The sequence below is a fragment of the Colossoma macropomum genome, unplaced genomic scaffold (genome assembly GCF_904425465.1).
Source record: "Colossoma macropomum unplaced genomic scaffold, Colossoma_macropomum, whole genome shotgun sequence".
NCBI lineage: Eukaryota > Metazoa > Chordata > Actinopteri > Characiformes > Serrasalmidae > Colossoma > Colossoma macropomum.
Window position 1 is genome coordinate 29,683,941 of NW_023494799.1, and position 24,248 is coordinate 29,708,188.

The 24,248-nt window shown below is 38.8% G+C and overlaps 1 protein-coding gene across 5 annotated transcripts in view; it reads right to left on the reverse strand.

The window, feature by feature from the left end:
- Positions 1-787: 787 nt before the first annotated feature.
- The window catches only part of shc2 (SHC (Src homology 2 domain containing) transforming protein 2), a 34,386-nt gene continuing 10,925 nt past the window's right edge, over positions 788-24,248 (reverse strand). For all 5 annotated transcript variants that reach the window (XM_036587141.1, XM_036587142.1, XM_036587140.1 and 2 more), the window contains 12 exons: positions 22,975-23,045; positions 17,927-17,987; positions 17,709-17,828; positions 16,839-16,892; positions 16,621-16,672; positions 14,763-14,889; positions 13,924-14,101; positions 10,535-10,628; positions 9,324-9,491; positions 7,807-8,099; positions 5,850-6,006; positions 788-5,478 (listed from right to left, as the gene is read on the reverse strand). In XM_036587141.1, coding sequence (XP_036443034.1) covers positions 5,878-6,006; positions 7,807-8,099; positions 9,324-9,491; positions 10,535-10,628; positions 13,924-14,101; positions 14,763-14,889; positions 16,621-16,672; positions 16,839-16,892; positions 17,709-17,828; positions 17,927-17,987; positions 22,975-23,045 — 1,347 coding nt within the window. In that variant the 3' untranslated portion in view covers positions 788-5,478; positions 5,850-5,877. The remainder of the gene's footprint in view (positions 5,479-5,849; positions 6,007-7,806; positions 8,100-9,323; positions 9,492-10,534; positions 10,629-13,923; positions 14,102-14,762; positions 14,890-16,620; positions 16,673-16,838; positions 16,893-17,708; positions 17,829-17,926; positions 17,988-22,974; positions 23,046-24,248) is intronic.

Sequence of the window (24,248 nt, forward strand, 5' to 3'; positions counted from 1 at the left end):
ATAGCGGCTGCAGCAGCAAGCTTAAAGCACAAATTGCATTCCGTGTAACGTTAGTCAGCAGCGGTGAAATGCTCACACAGAGGTTCTTTCACTCCGAATGACACAGTTTATTTCTTTGATAACTGCGCAAACCCATTTTCCTCTGCTCATGGTCAGCGGGCAAACAACTGAAACTGAGATAAGGCTGTTTTTGCTTCAAGCTCGAACACTCGAGCAAGCTGTACACGCTCTACTCGTCATCCTTGCTATTGTTATTGCTTTAGCAGAAGCAGCGTTACCCTGCAACGATTACTTCTAGCAGAAAAAATGTGGAAATGTGAAAAGGGCCTGTTGCAAACAGGATTGCAATTGCATTACGATTTTGGCAGAGCTGAGGTGCCAGAATAAGGAACTGCAATTGCAAATTGTTTTTTCCTTTTTAAATAGGTCAGAGTCAGGCTATTAAGACAATGAGAATGAAATGTCAAAAACTCTTTGCTTTTGCATATGAATTTTTTCCAGTCTCTATATACAGAAATGCAAATGCAAATACACAGTTTGCATATGAATTTGAATGTCTTTGATAATGCACACTCACAATGGAAATGCAATTGTAAATACACAATTGAATTCGCATTTCAAGTTTAAAATGTGCATTTTAATTTGAATAAAGTTCAGAGTATGCTGCCATAGCTGTGCACATCCACAACTGCTGAGCAAGGCTTTGCAAGACCACTCGTCTAAATACTGAAACACTTCAAACCCACTTAGCACAGAAGCTAAGAAATAAATAACCCACACACTGTTGTCCTGTTTGTACTTTATTGGAACAGCAACTCAATGGTTACACGAATATGCTGAGAAAGCAGTCTGGATGGGAGGGGATGTGTGGATTCATGGCAACCTGACAAGTCTCTGTGTTTCATGTCGGCTCTTGTACCGCTGATTCTGCAAACATCAGCATTTCAAGATGGTCAGTAACCTCTCTGTTGCAAAATACCTGCATTAATGTGCACTGAAGAAAGTGATTCATTTAAATGTGTAAAATCATTTTCACACAAATCAAATATATTAGATCAGTTTACATACTTTTGAATTGTGTTGATGTAAATATATTTTATTCACATGTAAATTACATTGTCATATCTCAGAGAAGGTTTTTGGAATGTAACAGTGATTCACAGATACCCTGCAGGACAGCAGCTAAAGGAAGGAATACACAGAGTATTTTGTGTTGTGAATACTTATGCATATTGCAGCTGTGTTGTCAGTCACATGGCTGTTCAACGTAAGCAGACAGGAAGTAAAATGCAGAGCTGAGCTGTCTCAGTCACTGAACGATCAAAGTGCTACTGTAATCAGTGTATTTGTTGTGGTTCAAGAACCTTCGTGAGGCACTGTAGAAACGTGCCTTTAAAGTCTGTGTAAAGGAAATCCAGAGATTGTTTCGAAACATGTGAGAAAATACCTGCTGACAACATGACTGTGAACTACGTAATTCTAAATTGTGGAGTTAAACTGTTAAACTGTTTTTCATGATTTTGTGTTCAGGATTTTTTGGACGGGCCTGAAATCATGGCTCGATGACACACTAGAACCATACTTAGCATGACCCCTGGCCTAGCACTAAAACAGTTTAAAAACTACACCGCTAGCCTCGCTAACTTTGGCTAAGCTAAAGGCACTAACAGTTAGCCGGCTGTTTCAGTTGAAGATATGTTAGCCGTCCAAGTTAGCGTTAGCCGGAATGGCTGTTTATGGAACAGGGCTAACAGGCTACAGGCTACTACTTCTCCATTAGCCTTTGCTAGCTACGCCTTGCATAAATGGGCGAAAAAAATGATAATTCTGTGGCAGACCGTGAGGAACGAGGATGATGCTTGGGTAGGTGAGTGTCCTATGGCTCCATATTGGGTTCTGGCTCTTGTGGGTCAAACATGCATGGCTTTAAGTCCAGCATAATAAAGCTGATGGATGGAGCATCCATTTTTCAGGCTGCAGTGATATTTGACATTTAAGAAAGACTGCACCTTTCCTGTGATTGGGCAATTTCAACACCTACAGCAGGCGAGCAGAAAATACTGCTTATTTTTCACAATTTTGGAATCTAATTTTATAATTAATTTTATTGATTTTTTTTATTCATTCAAATTTGGCTGGGTGATTGGTAACACAATCTGTGGTGTGACAAACTCAGAACACATATTTATTACTGCTTTACATGCCTTTAACTTGGGTCTTTCTGTAGTACTTCTAAGATACGATTAAACATATTTCAGGATAGGAATACTATCTAATCAGACAACAGTTATAGAAGGGTCTTCAAGGGTAATTCCACTGATTTTTCAAGTTTTCTGCATAACTACATTGTTAAGTTATGAACAAAGTCACTCAGAGTGGTTTGATGTGAAATGTTCTGTTCTAGAGAAACTTACTAAGTCAAAATTGCTCATAGTGGTCGTAATAGGAACCAGACATCTGAATGCGTTGCTTGATGCATCAGGCATTGTTTTAGAGTAGTTTTGAGGTGAGGTTTTGGCCCAAAATGCATTTTGTATGGCAGAGAGACACATGCAGAGTGTTATAAGGCCAAGCAAATTTACCACTACTTTTCCATTATCAGCATTACGTGTAAAAAATTAGACATGGGTAGGCTCACTGTTTTTTTTGGACAGTAAATAAAATGGCTATATTTGCACTGTACGTATTGACCTCTGGTTCCCATCACCACCACTGTGAAGAAATCAGGAGTCAGGAAGTTTCTCCACAATGAACCATGACCTCCTTTGTTTTCTGTATTATGCAATTTTTTTTGAAAACCAGTTCAATTTCCCTTTAATGTCCGGCAAAATTTAAGTGGTCAAATCGACCAACCTCTCTACTGTTGATTTCAGCAATTTCAAGTGAACCACCCCCGTAGTTTATTACAGAGAGTGGACAGAGAGGAAAATACTGTATGAAGTGAAGCCTGCATGTTTTGGGTTGTGGCACAAGGCTATTAACTGTAGGTGCTTAGGAAAAAGAAAATCTTTACCCTTTGTAACAAACTGTAACCAGGAAAATGGTGGTAAGTTACAACATGGTCCCAATGAGGATGGGAAACATATCTATGACCACAGGAAACTTAATAGTATAATCCTTTCATTTTAATTTCTTTTTATTTTCGGAGCTACTGACGACATGCCCACCCCAAAAAAACCCTCTTAGTATTGTTTTATGGTTAATGACTACATGGCCTCCCAAAAACAGAAAAAAAAACAAACAGCCTCTTAGTATTATTTCATGGTCTTAGGAACTCAACCTTAAAAGGGGGTCAATACCTCATTTTAACTTTAAAAATATAAATACACCTTTAGGTAGTTCAGTGCAGATACTTCGGACAAAACAATTTGTTTTTGTAGATGTTCAACCTGTATATATATTTGAGCCTTTTGCCAATTCCTGTTAGACAACTAAAGAGGAAATCTAATTGAAAATCACTGTGAACAGTGCAAATTAGAGCTCACATGATGGCACTAATTCATTTCCAATGTCATTACTGATATCGAGTATCAGCCATTACAATCATACAAAATTAACTATTTCAAAAGCTGCACTATGTAAGATTTGGGGATCACACATTTCTATGTAAAATTTGGGCATTACACATTTCTCTGGTGGAAACTGCACGTAACTTGCAGAAGAACACTTGTAACGTTGGTTGTGTTTCGGACCCCTTCCCCGAACAGATAAATCTGGCCATTAGAACCGTGTTGAAAGATTTTTCAAAGAGCCTGTATGTGTGACGTTAATACATAAAGACGCATGACGGTCCAAAACACTCCTGGGAAATCTGACCCGAAGCCTCTGTCTTTTAAATTATTATTTTATGTTTTACAGGGTGACTCATAGCAACGTACAGACACCATATTTTAGTGTGTATTTTTTCCTGACTATTTAAAAATCTCACATACTGCTGTTTTATTGGAAGCGGGCAGCCATTTTAGCATGCACACATGCACATGGAAGGTAGTAAAGCAATACACTCTCAATTTCTGTTGTTTCTAATTAATCTTGAATTGTCACACTTTAAAGATATATTTATAAATAGAAATATACATTATGAACAGAAATCATTAACGTAATCTTGTCTAAATTGGCTGCCTGCTGTGTTTTGCTATACTGTGACTTTTTTGTTCATTTTTATAGTTTACAGCAAATCACACTGTGTCCTAAACCCTTAATGAGGACCTGGATGTGGTTTGAGCAGGTTGAGAGAAGTGTTGGGGATGTATTTATGGAAAAGGTTTGGGTGACTATTGACTACTGTTTTTTTAGCAATGTTAGCCTTGTAGCTCCAGCACTAAATTAAAGAAGCATCATTTGAACACCCAACATGTCTTGGCTATTTGACTACATTTGAGATAAATGGACAATGGTTCATTTAATTTTTTGCCTTAGTATTCTTTTAAGATGAGCATCTAAAAGCAGGCATGTTACTCAAATGCTCTATACAGGAAGATATACAGAGCTAATAACATCACATCACAGTGTGAGTGGGGCTATTTCAGGCTAGTTTGGTTACAGAAATGGATTGAATTTATTCTTTCTTTACAGTCCATCTACTTACAGTCCAGCATCTTTTGCTAATATTAACCTGAAACCAATATTCCATCTGTAGTGCATATATGCCACTTCACAGAGGCAACCTTGTATCTACTGAACTACCCGAAAGTCTAGGACTTAAAAGTTTATTATATTATATGAAATTACCATGTTTAAGTAAGATGTACATTTTGTCTGTTAGTTCTATGGAGATGAAATGTGAAATGCCATGCCCACAATATGTGATATGCCGGTTTGCTATGTAAAAGTTGACAATGAATTTCCAAATTGATATTATGATTAAAAAAAAAAAAAACATTACAGAAGCATGACCGTGCATTTGGTCCTGAGGTTTCATAAATTATACATGTACTGGATAAGACAGCATAACACAGATGATATCATCAAGCTTATGAAACATCATATGTCCACTTAATGTCCATATGAAATACTGCATCCTGAGAACAAATCGTATAGCACAACGAGAAGCTTGTGCCCATCTCCTGGCTGAAGACATTAATACCTTGACTCCGAAACTGACCCACTACCCGGATATAACTGAATGTCGGCACATTGAACATGAATGCACTCAAGCGTAGTCACTGATTGTTCACATTTTCAAAGAGGCGACTCTTAATTACACCTCATTTGGAACGTTCCAGAGTAAAAAGACAAATGTGAGCTGTAAATTGCACATATCTGTCTTAGGAAATGCGCAGTGGACTCCCATTCAGTGAGCTGTCTGGCTGGCCCTGGGTTCAAACTGTTGATTGAACAGAAGGGCATGCTGGGAGTCGTAGTTTGAATCCCATGTGTGATTCCGCATGTCCAATGGAAGCTGAGAGTCCGTGTTTAAGGCAAAAGTGTGGGGCCTCAGGCTCGTCTGCACAGAATGAGGCCTAGCTTCATTACAACCTGGGACAAAATAACAACATAATGTCTCCTGGTGAGCTGATTCAATAAAGATGTCATCACCCATTTATTAAAAAGCTTGAACTAAAAAGTTTGCACCAGAAAAACTTATTAAAAATGTCTTTAATAAGGATACACAGTATCACTGATGTGAAGCATTGCTCTTATGGAGCATCAAAAGCAGTTTGATTGCTAAAGGTGCCTGCTAAACATGAGTGAGTAAGTGACTGATTGACTGACTGAGTTACAAGCCAGTTCCATAAGAGGTTCAAATCTAAAAAATCTGAAGCAAAATTTAACTCTGCATTTAACACACAGACTTGTTATGACTGGTTAGTTCATTTTACTTTACTTAGGATCGTGTGGATTCTTACCCTTCCATGTGTGTTGCTTGGGTGGAGGTCACTGCTTCCTGCAGACCACCTGCTGGAGGTGGAGCTCACTCTCAGCCGCTACAATGGGCAGCTTGTTGCTCAGATGATAGTTGATCAAGTGACTGATGCTGTCAAACAGCATGTCTTTTGTCCGGACCTGAGAGTTATGAAGAAAATAAAAACACATTAGTTACCAAAAACAAATGGTAGATATTTGCAAGATGTTGTCAATGAAGTTCAAATATGGATCCATGTTTTTCTGAACTCAAGTCATTCCCCTGTTTTAGTCCAAGGTAAGCACTGTCCATGAAGACTGCACTCTTGCCTGATCTCACTGAGTTTTATACTACAATCTTTTTTTGCAAGGCCGTATAAGCACTGCAGAATGATTGTTGAGATGCCAGTGCCGTATGGGAATCATGTGGAAATCCTCAGGTCAGAAGGTACTCGTCATATGACTGACAAAGAGGTAAGGATTCCTGTGAGTAGGTCTTGTGCGCATGACATGGCTAGATTAAAGCCTTCTGGATGTCTAGTTGTTGGTGTTGGCAATTGAGAAAAGAGAATTCAGTGCTGCAAAAATAAAATCACAGTCAGAATTTGGATTGTACAGAGTATAAACCATGAGAAGCTGGAAATAATGAGGTTTCTGTGGTTCTTTGTGGATGTGAAAACTGCACAACAAAAAAGCAGAATAGGAAAAATGTTGATGCCTTTAAACTTTAAAGCTGGCAAAGACTTTTGAGAGAACCTTGGATAGCAGAGAAAACAAGTAAATGGATTCTTAACCAAATCAAGCCTCACCTCTCACTCAAAGCCCAGATAACCAAATTGTAGCTCTCTTAATTTGGGCATATTGTGAGAAGAACCAACTTATTCAAATAGACAATAGTGCTTGCAACAGTTGAAGGTAAAAGACAACCAACTACAAGATGGATGGGCACAATCACAGATGAACTGAACAGGCCATTAAGATGCCCAAAGATCCAAACAGAAGGCAGGGCACTCTAGAGAAACACTATCCATATCGCAACTAGGAGTCAGAACCAACTTGAAAGCACTGTTTACAATAATAATGATATCTATATAGCAAGATATGGAACATCTTGTTGGGAAAGTGTTCATTTGTATAAATATTACTTTATTTTTTGCAAAATGTTTTGAAGTACAGTCTGTGCCTACAACGATACAAACTAAAACTTTGTGACTAAAAGATTAATCTTCTAATTTATGTTTGAGGAAAGACACATAATGTGATTTGCAAACTGTCATAAATAAAGTGGTACCAACATGGATGAATTAAGGAAAATGAGCAGTGAATTTCTAAGGGTATCCTTTGCCTTTCCAGGGTACTCATGGGCTTCCACATTTGTAAATGTCTGGGTTGATTTAGTGTTACTTCATGAACTATCTATCGATCTATGCTTGCTGGCCTCTAACCTTCCATAAAAAAGCTGTAGCGTCACTGTATGACCTCCCAAGTGTTGCTATGCATGATCCACTGTGTCTGTTTCCACTCAAGCACAGTGGAAACCTGGCTAGGCTCACTGTCTACTTTCAAAAGGATGTAACTGATGTAATTGCACACAGTTATCATCATTACCTGTCTTGTCTTGCTGCTGTGAAGGTACTGATATGCTTCAGAGCTTTTCAAGTTGTTAACAGCTTTTCTCTGAGTAGCTAAAGACTCCATAAAATACCTAAAAATACTCTCGTAGTTTAGTTATGGGCGTGTTTCATGTTATCCTTCCACCTTTCAATTGGAGAGGGATGGGATAGAATAATGCTCTAAAATGATGCAACGTTAGATATATTAGCATTTGTCTTAAGCAAAATGTATACTTAGTTATGCATATATACCTCACAACGCATTGATAGAATATTGCGGGCATGCAAAGGGACTAGTTCAGAGCCGTGGTCTACATGCTGTTGACCCATTACAGAACAATGAACTCACCACTCCCTCAGGGTCCACAAGCAGCAGGTGTTTGGGCAGGCCACAGTGCATCCCCGTCAGCACATACTGCCCTGGATTAGTGGCACTATCCCGCACCAGGAAGTCTCCATCACGGATCAGGAGCTTCTCAGCGTCGCGGCGGCTCATGCGGCCGTGGTACCAGGCCTCTCCGCGGAGCTGCTCCTCCGTGGGGGCCACAGGGGCTCGGCGGCGCGGGGGGCTCGGCCATTGGTCCTCAAGCACACACACACCACCACCAGCCTCATGCAGACGCAGAGCATCCTCAAACGGTCCTGAGAGCAGCACAGAGTGGTCAGAGAGTGAGTAGTGGCTAAGCACAGAAGACCAAATATGTTTAGTGATTCCCAAACCTAGTCCTGGAGTATTCTGGCTCTGCATATTTTAGTTTTTTGCCTGGTCCTACACACATGATCCAACAAATCAGGTCCCAGATTCCCAGAAACATTAAGATCATTCTAACTGGCAGCGAGAGTGTTAAGTGTGATGCTCGCCCTACCATTTCAATATGATCTTTGTGAAAAGATGCTTTTGGGAAACCCAATCCAGCTCATTAACAAGCCTTTCCTGAAGTGATGTGAGTATCAGCGCAGGACAACACTAAACAATGTAAGGTAGGGGTACTCCAGGGCCAGGATTGGGAGTCATTCATATAGTGAATTGGGGTGGGTTTTCCCTGGGAATACACAGGATCAGATGGAGAGCACCTACCATTTGAAAGAATTGTTAAAAGAAGTGTAATACTGAGAGATTTTAAATGTGTTGTTTTAATGTACATTAAAACTGCATAATATAAAAACAACTTACTAAACCATCCGGTGAGATAAAGGGGAATTGTGGCTTTTAAAAGTTAAAGCATTTAACAATATTTCATGTTTTTTTCATGTTAGGTAATATTCTGTACCATAGCATTGTATCCGTCAGTCTTATAAGTATGGCATAATTCATAATTTTGTGTCCTGTTTGTGTTTTCATCCATCAGTGTTCTGTCACTACAATACCCAAATACATCATACAACATTGAATCCTCCCTATGACAATAAAGAAATCCATTAACGTAGAGGCCAATAAATTTAGATGTGCTATTCAGCTTCCTTGCAAGAGCATTAGCTACCTGGCTTCATTAGCCAGCTAGAGGAAAAAAGGCCACTTAAAGGCCATATCGCATATCCACCCAAAGCACTTGTAATTTGTCAAAAGTTCCTCCCACCTTCAAGATACATCATCATAAGGGGGTTTTCCTAGTCTTTGAACCTGAAAATCTCATTCAAGAGACTACTGCTACACTGCTGTAGGATGTGAGTGAGCATGTTTACAACAGATGTAGCAGTGGTTAAATTGTTCATTTTGGCTGGAGTGTCCCTTTAAGCAGAACCAAACAAAACAACTACTTGCACAACCCTGGAATAGGTCTACACTGGGTCGTACCTGGGGACCTATATCAGAGGTCCAATACTGAGCTACTATAAGACCGTGACCTTTTGGCTAGATTAACTTACTCATGTCAAAGATGTCTTTCTTGGGGCTCTCAGGTCTGCGTCCTCCCTGCCTGTCTGCTGCAGGGTCCATGTTGTCCAGGCTCTGTGTGTTGACATACAGGTGCTCTTCATAGTCCCGGCTTCCAGGAGGATGTCCATCTGCTCTCAAATATCCATCAGATGTCAAACCTGCAAATGATATACAGCTATGCAATCAGCCAGCAGCAATTAAAAAAAGGATCTGATATAATGCTGCGTGACCTATTAATCTATGCTTTATACAGTGAAATGCAGTCCTGCATAGTTGACTAAGGATAGTGACAATGAGTTTTTTTTTTAAGAAAATGTTCCAAGGTGCTGCCCAAAAATACATTCTTCCTTACTATGCTCTGGCTAATATTTTCTCTCCTGCACTCAGACTACATACTAGGATTTTCCCTTCTGCACTAGATTTGCAAGTAGTATTTTTTCCTCTTATGTTCAAATGTGCTATTAAGATTTTCCCTCCCATACTCTGATTGACTCCTGGCATTTCCCCGTCTCTGCTTTGATTGGCCTCTGCTATTTTCCATTCTGAGTTCTGGTATTTTTCCTCTTACAGTCCAGCTTGTGTTATGACTGGCTTCTAGTATCGTCCCTCCTGCCTTCTGATTGTCTTCTGATTTTCTTCCCTCCTGGTCTCTGAATGGCCAGTGGTACCTTTCTCTCTTGCTCTTTGTTTGGCTAGTGATGTTTTCCCTCCTGACCTTTGAATGACTAGTGATATTTTCCTTCCAAGTGATTGGCTACCAGGATTTTTTTCTCCTGTTCACTGATTATCTACTGGGATTTTTTCTTGTGTTCTCTGATTGGCAACTGGATTTTTTTTTCTCCTGTTCACTGACTGGCTACTGGGATTTTTTTCTCCTGTTCTCTGATTGGCTACAGGGATTTTCTCTCCTGAGTTATGACTGTCATATTGATTTTTTTCTGTCTAGTATTTTTGGTCTTGTGCTCCAGTTGGCTACTAGTATATTTCCACATACATTTTGATTGGCTTCTGCTATTCTCTTTTATGCTCTGATTGGCTACACAGAGTTTCCCTCCTGTGCATGACTGGCTTTTATTATTTTCCTCTCCTGCACTCTGATTGATTAGTAGTAATTTGCCCTCCGGGGGGAAATGAAATATACATACAGTTTCTGAAGCTCTTAAAATATACATTCAGGACAGTAATATGCAGTGTGTCTCACTTGAGCTACTGCCGTTCTCTGTGTCCCAGTGCACTTCATAACACAGTTGAGCTGCAGGGAGAGAGGACACATCTCTCCTGATTGCAGATCCAGCCTGAAAATATACACAAGAATGAATGTGTTTGGAAGTCTACTCCAAATAGCAAACATTGGTTTGAGGCTAGAGCCGAATGATTATAGATCTGGTAGCTAACAAGGCCTGCTAGTTAACAAGGTTCTAATCACATTAGATGGGTTATTATTTTGCATGCACCAGAACTCTTCTTTTGGAGCTCACAATAACAAACATAGCCCTCCCCCCAATGATCTAATGCACTCTAATTCCCACATTAGTTTGAATGAACTCTTATAAATGTCAGATAAACAGACTTCAGGTTATTAGTGAATCGAGCCATAGCAATAAAACAACATTAGCAGAAGCCTGTCATTTTGCATCAGAGCTGAAATGAACATTAGGCTTATAAGACCAGCACAGTCTCTCTAGGTTTACTGATGATGGCTCCACTGGCTGCAAGCTTACTGAAAGCTCTTAGAAAGGCTGAGGAGAAGATGGATAACTTCTCTTGTCAGCATTAATTAGCGAGAGTGGGTGATATGGATATTACCTAGAAACCTCAAAATATTATATTTCATTACTTTATGCCGCTGAGTCGTTTCAAACCATTATAGAGAATTTTCAATTTCATCGGGATTTTAGGGATTTTTAGGTTGTTGTACATGAAAAGCATATAGGTAATAAACCATTTGGCCACAGAACACAAAGAATGTTTAAACACAGAAGACATACAGATTAAGAACTGTAAAGGAGGTGCAGTCTAACTATCTTGTTAGCCTGTAGCCTTGTTTTTCAGTTTTCCTTGCTGATACTCCCAGCTTGGCTCCCCAGATGGCCAAGCAGCTCAGGTGAAGCAGAGGACATATGGAAACAGTAACTGGGAGTGAGTCCCAGCACTGCATTCGAAATCATCAGTCAGAAGTTCACTAAGATTTTACTATAAATTATATTATAGTGATGGGGCAATCAACTAATTTGTGCCAATTAATTGACCGTTTGCAAAATAATGATGGGCATGTCTCTCAGCCAATCACAATCTCTCTAAACCTCTCTGAACGTTAGAGCTCCTCAAAACAAACGTGCAGATGGCAGTAAATTACTCAGAATTATTAAATCTACATTATACCTTCTAATCATCAATAGTTTTACTAATTGGTTCTTAAACTGGGCCATTTACATTATACTGTAAAAGCAGGGCGCGAACTGGGGGATTACATAAAAGGGCAGCCCTTTGCCGTTTAACACGGGGGAAAATGTAACTGCCGGCTTGGCCAATCATATCAGACCTGGGGGCGGGTGTCTGGTGCTGCTCACGCGAGGTAATGTCGGTTGGCGACTGCGGCAGGATTTTGGCCAAAAGCAAAATAAAATAAACAATAGGCCTTATTCAAAATACATCATGTACAGAGTAAAACAGTAAGTAATTGCAGAGTGAAGACGACTACAATATGAATTTGTGACAAATTATGGTCAATATAGCTGGCTATTGAGTTTTTACTGTTTGCTTGTTAGGTTAGCTAACGTAGCTAACTTTAGGCAGTCCTTATAGGAAAGTCTGATCACTCGGCAGTACAGGACCTGAACGGGGAAAGACCTAAAAACTCGAAAGCGACGACTAAGTTACCGTTTCAAAATGTGTGAAATAACTGGAAAAATCTCCCACAACCCTCACGAACAGTTTGTAACGTTTGGCTCATATAGGTTAACGCACAAAGCCTGTTTCGGTTTGCTCTGGCTGTTGGGCTTGCGCAGATCTCCACCTCTGACGAGTGCTTTTACCGCTAGAGGCTTAACGAGCAGGCGGAGTGTTTTTATTGAAGAGTTACGAGCGTTCTCGTTTATTTATAACGTCTCTGCTTTAGGTGAGACTTTAAGAGGGATAAGCGAGAATTTTAAGAAACTTCACAGACAGTGAGAGTGTGAACGAGCATAAGAGGTACATATAAATTAACGTAACTGACAGCTTTTGAATCAGTTATTTTCATATTTGTTCATATTTCACTTTTGAAGCTATCATATCAGTAGTAACGTTACCCATAAACTCTGGTTTACAGTAAACTAATGTGAGTGAAAGGTCACATCGTGTTGATCATGATGCAGTTTTATATCCCTGAGGTCCTCAACGTTTAGATGGATATATGAAATTTCCTTATGAGAGGCGGCAGCTCCACTGAAGTCATCAAAAAAAGAGTTGGCCTCTAACCACATCTCGAGTTCTTGTAAATCTGAGCTGATAACAATAAGTAAATAAATAACACAGGCAGGAAGAAGGAGAGAACAAAGCTGAAGGAGCAGGTCTGATCAGGTACTAATCTATGGTGTGTTTGAGCAACAGAACATCTAAGAGAGCACATAGAATTGCTTTAGTACCGTTGCTTAATTTGTGCCTCTTGCAAATGAGTAGATATCATTTGAGTCATATTAGCTCAACACCTAATACAAACTATGAAATGACATTGCTTTATTTTATGCCTGTTCTTACTCTATAAGATTATGATGAACAAACATTTTGGGGCATTTGGGGCCCCTGATCCCAGTGGTAAAGCCTTAGCCACCCTGTTCATAATTCTCTACTGACACCCCTGGATTAAACTGCGTGGAAGACCATGCTTACAGCTCAGTGTCAAAACTGTTAACAGACAGACATATGCTGTTAATGTGATTTGTAATGATAAATACACAACAATTTTGAGATCAGTTCATATATATTCATCATATATTCAGATTAAACAGGACTTTACAGTGCTCAGATATGTGATTAAAAACATTCATACTTATGCCATAATTTATATCGTTTCATTAAAGTTTGCTTAACAAGATGACAAGTCCCCCTTGCTTTGGTGTGAGCTTTAACATTATCACGTCTAAAGGGGCAGCTTCTATCACTCAAACATTCTACATGTTCAACCTGAAAACCTACTATCTTAAGATCCAGTGGCTAAAATTTTTCTTAGTTTGATTCTTTTTTTGCTTGAAATTGACCTACATTCATATTCTTAGTATATATATACATATATATATATATATATATATATATATATATATATATATATATATGTATGTATATACATATATATATATACACACACACACACACACATATATATACATATATATATAAATATATATATATATATATATATATATATATATATATATAAGTGTGTACATTATGCTGTTTCATGCTGTAAGCGAGATCAATAGAGGAATTTAAAATATGCATTTTCATCATCAGACTGCCAACTGATCATTGCTGATTCATTGAGAAAACATTTTAATTATTTTTTTTTTTTAAACAGGGCAATTGATTTTTTTATTGAGTAATTGAGTTTACCTGTGTTGTTTTGCTGTTTGGTAGGCTGTGCACATGGCCCAACAGTGCTCCTGAGGGTCTCAGTCTTGAGTCCACCACTCCCCCCAGTGGAGGCTCCTTCCCTGGGATGCTATTGTAGTAATCATGCTCTGATGGTTCCTCATCATCACCCCATGCTGACTCCTCTGTCCTGATATTCCTGCCATTATCATTCAAGAGTTAACATAGTCATGTAATCAATTAATAACAACATAAACTGAATACATTACATAAATAACATCATAAGAATACAAACGTTTATAAATAACAATGATACAATGATAAAACAATGATAATCACTCACAAAACAGGTTATAGGGTCATATTGGAAATAACACGCTCTAAATAGGGTTATTACTGTACCTCATCGGGCTGTGAGGGAGTATGGTTAATTGCCGGAGGGACTAAAATCCAGAGCACAGTGACAGAGATTATTTTTCTGCTCTGGTAAAAATGTGACCCTGATCAAGCTTGCAGCTTCTGAGAGCCAATGAAATGAATTTAGCTTTAAATAATGACGCTTAGTTCATCAGGACCAAAACAGGATGGCGATCAGAAACCTGAGCTCTCTGTATCCAGTTACCACCGCGTGCACCACAAAACAATGACAATGCTTTTAGAACAGCACATCAGATATTCCACTGCATGTTTTCAGCTCTGAATGGAATGGTCATTAGAAGTTATATAGAAGAGAACTAAAAAGACTGCATCTTTGATATTAATAGAATCTTCTTGCCTGTGTTGAGCATCAAAAAAAATCTTACTTTTTTTTTTACGTTTTGTATCAGTATCAGTTGATGGCTATTTAGTCTGCCTCTTACCTGTCCATGGTGGGGATGGCTTTGGGTGGACTGTGCAGATACTGTTTGAACTGCAGCTCAAAGGCTTGACCAATAGTGCTGATGACGTTCTGTGCAAGTCCATCACAACACTCCAGAATATGGCATGCTGAGAAATAAGATACAGGCACACTTTAGCCATGTGGGAAAGCAGACTTCAGCATGCTTAAAGGAATAGTCCAGCAAAAAATCAAATGCACACAATTTTCCACCTACTCTAAGTGTAGTTGACCAGCCGTGACATGTTTGGGATACAAATTTTTGCTACTTTAGTTACTTTAGTAAGTAACTTACAAGGCTAATGTGGCTAACAAATGCTAGAAGTAGTCACCCAAATCTTTTGGCTGAGGGCAGCCATTTTAGACAATAAATGTTGTGCTGAATCCTGAACTCACCTTTGCGTGCATGCATACCATGCAGGCAGATGGACTTACAAAAACAGAATGAAAATGACCTCAGCTACTCTATGAATATCCAGGTAAGATCTTCTCAGTCTGTTCCACCGTAGTTCTGTGGGGTTCAGATACTTTTGGTAGCTACTTTTTCTTCTATTTTAGCACTTATGTCATTGAAGGAGAAATATTTTTTGCTTGAGTGTGGTTTTAGGTTGCTTTAGGCATTGGTACTTTCTTAGCCATCATTTAGCAGTTTAGGCTTAATTGAAACACTCCACATGAAATACAACCCCATTTCCAAAAAAGTTGGGATGCTGTGAAAAATGTAAATGAAAACAAAATACAATGCTTCAAAGACAACATATGAAATGTTGAAACTGAGAAATTTGATTTAAATATATGCCCATTTAGAATTTGATGCCAACAACACGTTCCAAAAAAATTGAGACGGGGCAACAAAAGGCTGGTAAAGTTGTGTAATGCATAAAAAACATGTGGTGGTTAATTGGCAACAGGTCAGTAACATGATTTGGTATAAAATGAACATCTCAGAGAGGCTGAGTCTTTCAGAAGTAAAGATGTTGAGGGGTTCACCACTCTGTGAAAGACTGCACGATCAAATAGTGCAACTGTTTTTATTCAAAAATAACATTTGCCAACATAAAATAGCAAAGAACTTTTGCTTTTCATCATCTATGGTACATAATAACATTAAAAGATTCAGAGAATCTTTGCACTATATAAACAGGATCCAGGAATGCTGCCACCTTCTCTGGGCCTGAGCTCATTAAAAATGGACTGAGGGGAAGTGGAAAACTGTCCTGTGGTCCGAATCAACATCTGAAATTCTTTTTGGAAATCATGAACACTGTCAAGACACTCAGCTTGTTATCAGTGCACAGTTCAAAAGCCAGTTTTCATGATTTTATAGGGGTGCATTAGAGCACGTGGCATGGGTGACTGGCACATCTGTGAAGGTACCATTAATGCTTAACAATACAAACATGTTTTGGCAACATATGCTGCCATCCAGATAACGTCTTTTTCAGGGAATGCCTTATTTTTAAAAGTTTATTTATAAAATTTCTCAGTTTCAACATTTGATTTGTTGTCTTTGTACTATTTTCAATAGAAATCAATTGAAATATAGAGTTTAAATGATTTACAAATCATTAAATTTTGTTTGTATTTACATTTTGCACAGCATCCCAACTTTTTTGGAAATGGGGTAGTATTTCTTTATGTGAAATTTCTTTATATGTTCAGTGCTACAGTATTGATAATAGACAGCATACAGTTTAAACATCTGTTTCAGCCATCAGGACATAGTAGTAGATCTATGATGTGCCATAACAGTTAAGTGAAGTAGTGACAATCAAAAGTGATGAAATATAGCTAGCCTATACACCTACACTGTAGTTGATGCATTAGGAAATCAGCAATACCTCTTTGATTGACAGGATCTTTGGCCACGTACGCAACATAATCAGGTGTATCCTGAAAGATAAAAAGTGCAATGGGATGAGTTGTTTATATCAATATCTTGAATCCTAATAAAGTTAGAAACAATTTGCTCTAATAGGCAGACGTTAAAGATGTGAATGGAAGCAGCTCTCAGACTGCTCAGAGAGGCATTAGGAGAATGAGTGTTTTGAGGACTGACCGTATCTCCGCCGGAAGCAAAGGAAATGGACTGCATAGGGTGATGTGCGATCACCTGGGAGACAGACAGAAAGACACAGAGGGAGAGAAACGGACAACAATGTCAAAATCAGTATAATCAACAACTCCCAAGGTCGATCTATTCAATCTGAATCTTTCCAAAAAAAAGGTTGGACTTCGATACCATACGTACATCCCTAAAACTTTGCTCAACTCTCTCAGACTGTCTACAGTGTCTTTAGTAAGGTTCTACAAATTTGATAATGTGGTTTAGGACACAGTATCACTTTATATGAACTATAAAAATGAATAAGACTTCCCAGTGTAGCTGAACACTCCGGGTTGATTTGGGTGATTATTGACCTCTAGTGTTTGTAAGCAACATTAGCCTTGTAGCTCTAGTGCTAAACTGAAGAAGCCAAATCTGGACACCAAGCATGTCTTGGCTCATCAGCTATATCTGAGGTATTTAAAAAATTGCTTAAGTTATATTTTTTCACAGATTAATTCTTTCAAGCCTTAGAAGTCCCAGTTATCGCAATTCATGCCAAGAGCATGGTGTAATTTCATATTATGTATTTCTCGCTTAAAGTTGACTGAATAAAACAGATAAAAAGATATTTTATTATTAATGCTGTGAGGAAGAAACAAAACTATTTATTTTGCCATTTTTTTGTCATTTGTTGGCACTGAAACAAACCAAAAAAAGACAAAAATGCAGACTAGAACATGTCTATACAGAATGTAAATGTAACTCATTATGTAACTAAGATTACATTTGTGTCTGTTATTGCTACACGTAGCTTCTTGGAAATGTTAAGTCTCAGATATGAGGCTCAAACCACATCAAAACTTTATGGAAGTTTCTAACCTGTCGTGTGGTGGGGATGAGCAAACTCAGGCCCTCTATAGAGATGTTGACAGCAATACTCATTCCAGCAAAACGCAAGTTACTTTTCCCCATGATGGCCTGGAGGGCTTTGTTGGCAGCCTACAGACAAAATATTAATGCAAAATAAAGCTGTTTTATTTAGACAGTGTCATCTGAATGTTAATATGAAGTGGAGATCAATAATCTTCATTGCTTACCTTCTTCTTCCAGGCACCCTTCCCACCTGGAACAGCTTCACACAGCCGGTTGATGGCCTCCCTGAACACACACACACACACACACACACACACAGTTGGTTTGCACTTGCTGCAAAACATCAAGAGGTGAGTTTCTGAGATTTCATATATTTTCTTGTAACAAAACCAAAATGTTGTAAATATAAAAAAATACACAAACATACACACACTTCACCACTGAGTTACAGCTATGTCCTCCCAACAAAAGCTGTTCCTAAAAGTGTCACTGACTGTACATAGCTTTCTTTTTGAGAGAGAAAATCAAGCTCCTCTCATCCTTCCACTGTCATAAGACAACTTGGTGCCAGGGTTATGAAAAGAAAATCCAAACTCTAAGGCTGAACTTTGGAGTTGTGGAAAAATACCCCTGCAGATTTCTCTGAAATTAAAAGAAAGCAAGTATCCCAAAAGTAATGGAAGCTGTGATGAAGTCAATGCGTGTGTAAACTAAATACTGAAAAAATTACATTTATTTGTTGAGGCTTCTGTTTAATTTTCTGTTAACTATGAAAAAATCAGTAGAATGTACTTGGTATTTTGCCTGCAGATTTAATAAATAAAAGGGTGGTCTCTGATTTTTGTACAGTAATGTGCATATTACACACCCAAACACATATAGTATGATGTACTTTGTACAGTATACTTTATCATAGATGTGAAGTTAGATTATTGAAGTCACTTCAACTATTCGGACACCGAAGTCTAGCTTCTGTCATTGCTGTAATTCATTCAAAGGAACATCCATTTCTATGCAGCAGCATTTAAGCATGTATTTTCACATTCCTGTTCTAATTAAACAACAATATTTTCCATAAGTTCATTAATGTGCTGTTTGCCATGTCACTCAAAAAGGTCTAACATCAAAGAAAAACAATAATGAGTGCCCAAAGTCTTTATAATGACATTAATGGAAAACATTTAGTGTACATGCATCTGCCAAGCACCATTCGTCCGCACAGGTCTATACAGGCTGATATAAACAGTACTTTCATATAAACATCAACATTGAGTGAAATTAGCCTCAGACTTAATGCCAGTTTAAGGTCACCACAAAGTCCACCAAGCTCTGGAGCACAGCCAAGAGTGAGTGAGACGTGCAAGAAGGCATATCCACCACAGAAATATGTCAGTATTATTAGTTTGGCCTTTCAGCTTGAATAGAATACCATGATCTAGCTTTGGAGTGAAATGCTTTCAAATGCAGTCAGATTCTGATTTTTTGCTTCTTTCTTTGTTCAATATGTTGGTAGACATTAACAGACGTTAATAGCCATTCTAGTGGCTGCTGGAGTGTGTCAGTCAGTGCATCTCTAGCAGCCTCAGGGACACTGAGCTGATGGCTTGGTGGCTGACTGAGTGCCTGGGTGAAGGACCCGATGGATATCGGATATCTCATTAAAATTTTAAAAGTGGCGACTGTCCCCACAGAAGGACTTTTGAGGGATTATTTTCAATAAACCAGCTTCTGTTGCTTAATTGCTAAATAAAATGAAAGGGAGCTGTGGCTGCAAATAGCTTTATGTTCACTGAGCACCTCTGTGTGTCTGAATTTAAGGTGAAAATGGCAACATGCATATGAGAGAGATTTGTCAATCTGTACGCTTGGCATGTTGGTGTATTTTCTGTGTATGTGACTGTGTGTACTGTTTCTTCGCTGCTGTGTTCTTTCCTATCTACCGCATGATCAGTCTAACAGAAATTGTATGCTGGCTTCATGACGATGACTGATGTGAGAGCCCACCCACCCACACTCTCTCTCTCCTCTCTCTCTCATCTTCCCTCTACCACCTCCCTCCTCCTCCTGCATAAAAAAACAGTTTATATTGGGCAGCTTTGGCAAAACACACCCTGCAAATTGTGTCAACAACTCCAGCAATTCCCATCACAGCCAGCCCACACTGCTCAGTAATGCTATCATAGGCTAAACCACTCCCATAGTACATCTCTTCCCTAAACACAGTCCGCCCATTTCAATACCAGTTTTAACATGCCCTCGTCTACTTCTCACTCAAAGGAATTTTCGGCACCACCTTAAGGGCCGTTCCATTACTTTATTAACTTAAGTGAAATTTGTTAGATGATCTCTCAAAGGTGCAAGGGATTGAGTGAACACCAATGTCAGCAGCAGAACTTGCCCAGAAGTCACAGCAAGCCACATCTCTCTTCTCAAACTTGAATAAAATGGCAGACAAAGCTGTTTATAAGCAGTGATACACATTAAAATACTTACCATTTCAAAAACCATAACATTCGATTTGTTAAGTTCACACTGGGTTTAAGGCAGTGGTCTGTTATGCAAGACTGCTGATACAACTTTATTACTTTATGCTGCTAGCCTGCTAGTTAGCATTCTAAAGGCTACTTATACAACAGTTAGTTCTGGCCACGCAAGCTGATTGGTTGAGGAGCGTTCTAACCGTGCTGTTATTTCACCATAACATCACGTTTTTTTCACAAACACTGTATCACTCCGCTGAGACACCATTGCTAAGCAACGACTTTGACAGCTGTAGGAGACGCTCAAGCCATTTGAACTTTCAGTCGGCAGCTGTGACAGAAGAACAACTGAACAACCTGGAATCTGCCAGAGATGAACCGAATACCATTCACCAAATGTGTAGTCTGATCTTCAGAGTCTGACCAAATCAGACTGAGCCATAAAACTGCCGCAATAAAAAACAAAAAGCTGCTCAGTGGTGATGACAGATTGGGAATTTAGTGTATACCACTCTATACCACTCTACAGCTTCCATAGTACATCGCTTCCCTAAAATGCAATGACCTGACATAGACTTTTTCTTAGGATTTTTATCAAGAACAAATTTAAGAAAAAATTTTGGAAGATACTGGTAAATGGGGCACAATCACTCTATACCACTCTACCACCCCCATAGTACATCTCTTCCTTAAACACAGTCACTCTATACCACTCCCATAAACCGCTGTCCAAAAAAAGGACTAATCTATTTTTGTATGTGGAAAGAATTTGTCAGTTCAAAGCCTGACCCATCACACCTTGTGGTTAACCGACAAGTTCCAAAACTCTGTTTTGTTCTACATACGTTTTACAGCTTAATATTACTGTCGTTTGAATTGTGAGTTTATTAAATATTCAAAATAGGAATATTGTTTCATGCATGCTACAAGCAAGCTAACACTCTTATTTAATTGACATGAAAAAACATGCAACCTCACCAAAATACCCCGCACAAACAAGCAAACTTTGCCAATGTTTGAAGGTAAGTGGATTTGGCTGATATGTGAGTAGCTGGTGTTGTCATATAATAGTGGTGAATAAATGCCAATTAAATATCTGAGTGGTTTGCTTGCAGCATGTATGTAGCAATAATCATATTTTGACGACTTAATGACATTGTTATTCAAAGACGTTCATGGAAAAATGTACAGAGAACCTATATTGGCTTTGTAACATTGTTGTTTACCACCTCAACATCTGATGTCAATAGAACATCCTTTCCCTACACACACCTACCACTCCCATAGTACATCTCTACCCTAAGCGCACCACTCTATATATCTCCTCCTCTTGCCTCCCAACACACCAGTCTATCGCAAACCCGCTCTTCATTGTTTTCAACACTCTTCGATGCTCAACCCGCTGCAGCTCTCCAGTCATTAACCACCATCATCAATAATACATCTCTATCTGCATCTGCATGGTTCTGGCAGCACTTAAAGTCAGTGTGGGCTATGGGGATTGGATTACTGCCGATCAATAGCCAGGGGCAGAGAGACGGACTGCACCATTCCCAGTGGGAATCTGCAGCTCCGCCTACACAGGAACAAACACATGCACACATAGACATGTGCATTAATACATGGTCGGCCTGCGCTGCATACAGCAAGTCTTGTGCATGGACACAAATTAGAGCTGCACAATATGTTGTTTGTATCATTATTATGATATTGTGGCCTTTACAATCACAGGAAGCTGGGGTATGCAACTGAACCTTTTAATTAGCTTATTTTATTGTGTGCTACAAGCATTCTGACCAACCTCAGATGTTCCAGATGAGTATTCTTGGATTTTTTTTGATGAATCAAGGCATTCACACGATTCAACAAATGTAAATAATTTTGGTGAAAATTTGCAGGCCAGTCTTGAATAATGTTATTAGAGGTTCAAAAATGTGTTTTAATATATTTTGTACAACAGTTGATTCCGACGACACAATCTGATAACCGTCATTAGTGATAACAGCTCAGTGATAATTACTAATTATTACTATTGATAATAGCTGATCATTACTTAGTTTCTACTTCAGCACATACAAAAACAAAATGGAAACATTAGATAACTTTTTTTTGGCTGAAGGAATTGGCAATTTAAAAGCACATTTGAGACAATGTTCAGGGTTTTTGTTTAGACTTTGTTACTTTTTCTTTATTTTTCAGAACTGTTTTATAAAAGAATTATAATCTTGTGCTGTCATGAATACTACTGCCTTCAGGCTTGTGTCTGCAACAAAATCACAGCCTTGATGTTATTTGTGATAACACATTCTCTCACAATTGCAGAATGTAGCAAATAATAATCAGCATATGAAATTTTGTCCATATTGTGCAGCCCTGACCAGGATATTGAACTAATTTCCACCTCTAAAGGCACACATTCTATTGCTAGAGTGATAATGAGCTTCATTTGGCAAGCTTCCTGTTGTTTCAATTCTACATGTCAGGTTGTCTACATGTAAAAACAAAAAAAAACAAAAAAACAAAACAAAACATATATATATATATATATATATATATATAAACTTTTAAATAGCATTGCAGTACGTTGGTATTATCAGCCCGAATTAAAACATGCAGTAGTGTGGCAGTCAACTGTGTGGTCAGCAAACTTGTCACTATGTTACTATGGCAGTGACACTAAAACAAATACATAACTAAATGAGTACCGTAGTTGTTTTAGTGTTTCCTACATAAAAGTTTCTACAAACTATCAAATCATTAGCAGCATTGAGCAAACAAGCTAAGTGGCTTACCTCGTCACCTGTGTCCTAGTGGTGAAATCCAGTGACCGCATTGATTTGAGAACCTCAATACAGCCCATATACTGTAAAAATATGAAGCAAAACAGACATATAAAACTTAGAAACAGTCCATTTATCACTGTTTCTTTATGAAAACAAGAAGCCAAACCATACTGACAAAAACTTTAACCCTTAGAAGTCTAGAATTATTGATGTCATTTTGCTATACTGTTTTATAATTAATTACATAGTTACTAGGTCCGTCATGATCATAAAGCTTTAGCTGATAATCGCTATTGGTAGCAATGTGTCTTTTTGTGTCTGCTGCTTTTAAAGTACAAGCTTAAAGTGACCAAATTAACTGATTAGCTTTCTAGCAGTCAAACCTTAGTAGCTCTAATGACAGAAACAGCTTGAGCTCAACTAAACAAACACTACTTGCCGCTGCTCTCTAAAGGTGCTATAGCTCCAGTCAGAAGTTAGAATATGTCAGAACTTTTGTTGTTTTCATAAGACGCATGATGTGATTTTGAAGGAATGATGCTTTTCTAAGGCTCCCGAGTGGCACAGTTGTCAAAGCGTTGGCCTTATCATCAGAAGATTGTAAGGTCGATCACTGGTGATGCTACAGCCATCTGTGGCTTGGAGTCCAAGAAAGCACAACTGGCCTCGCTCTCTCTGGGGGAGTAGGATCTCCCCCATCACTCAGTGTGATACTAGCCAGTGCATATGTCAGCTAGCTGACATAACAGAACTGGCAGTAAGCACTCTCCTCAAAGCACGTTCAGCTGCCCAGTGAGGTTGTGTTAGCAGCAGTTTGAAAAGATGCAGTGGCTGGCTTCACATGACTTGGAGGAAGCTTGTGTTTGCCTTCGCCCTCCTAGTGCTGGTGATATCATGTGATTGGGGGAGTCCTAACTGGTGGATACAGCTGAGCTGGGGAGAAAATTGGAAAAAAAATCCAAATAACACAACTTACATAAACTTACATTACCATGATTTGAGTGAAATCATGGTAATTCCCTCACCTCCCATGTAGTAAGTTGCAGTCTGAAGTAGGTTAGTACAGTTTGTTGTTGAAAGAGCAGACATCAGAATTAAATGAGTTAAAGGGGGAAAGTGAGCACACACCACCAAAAGCTATTCTCTTGGGGTTAGCTGTCAGCCATTAGCCTAGCATGGAGACTAGCCAGATTTCCACATGCACTGTTAGTGGCGCTTCTCGCTCAGCCAGCTGCTTCAGGCAACAGTAGTATTTTATAAATTCCAGTAGTGTCTGTAGGCCA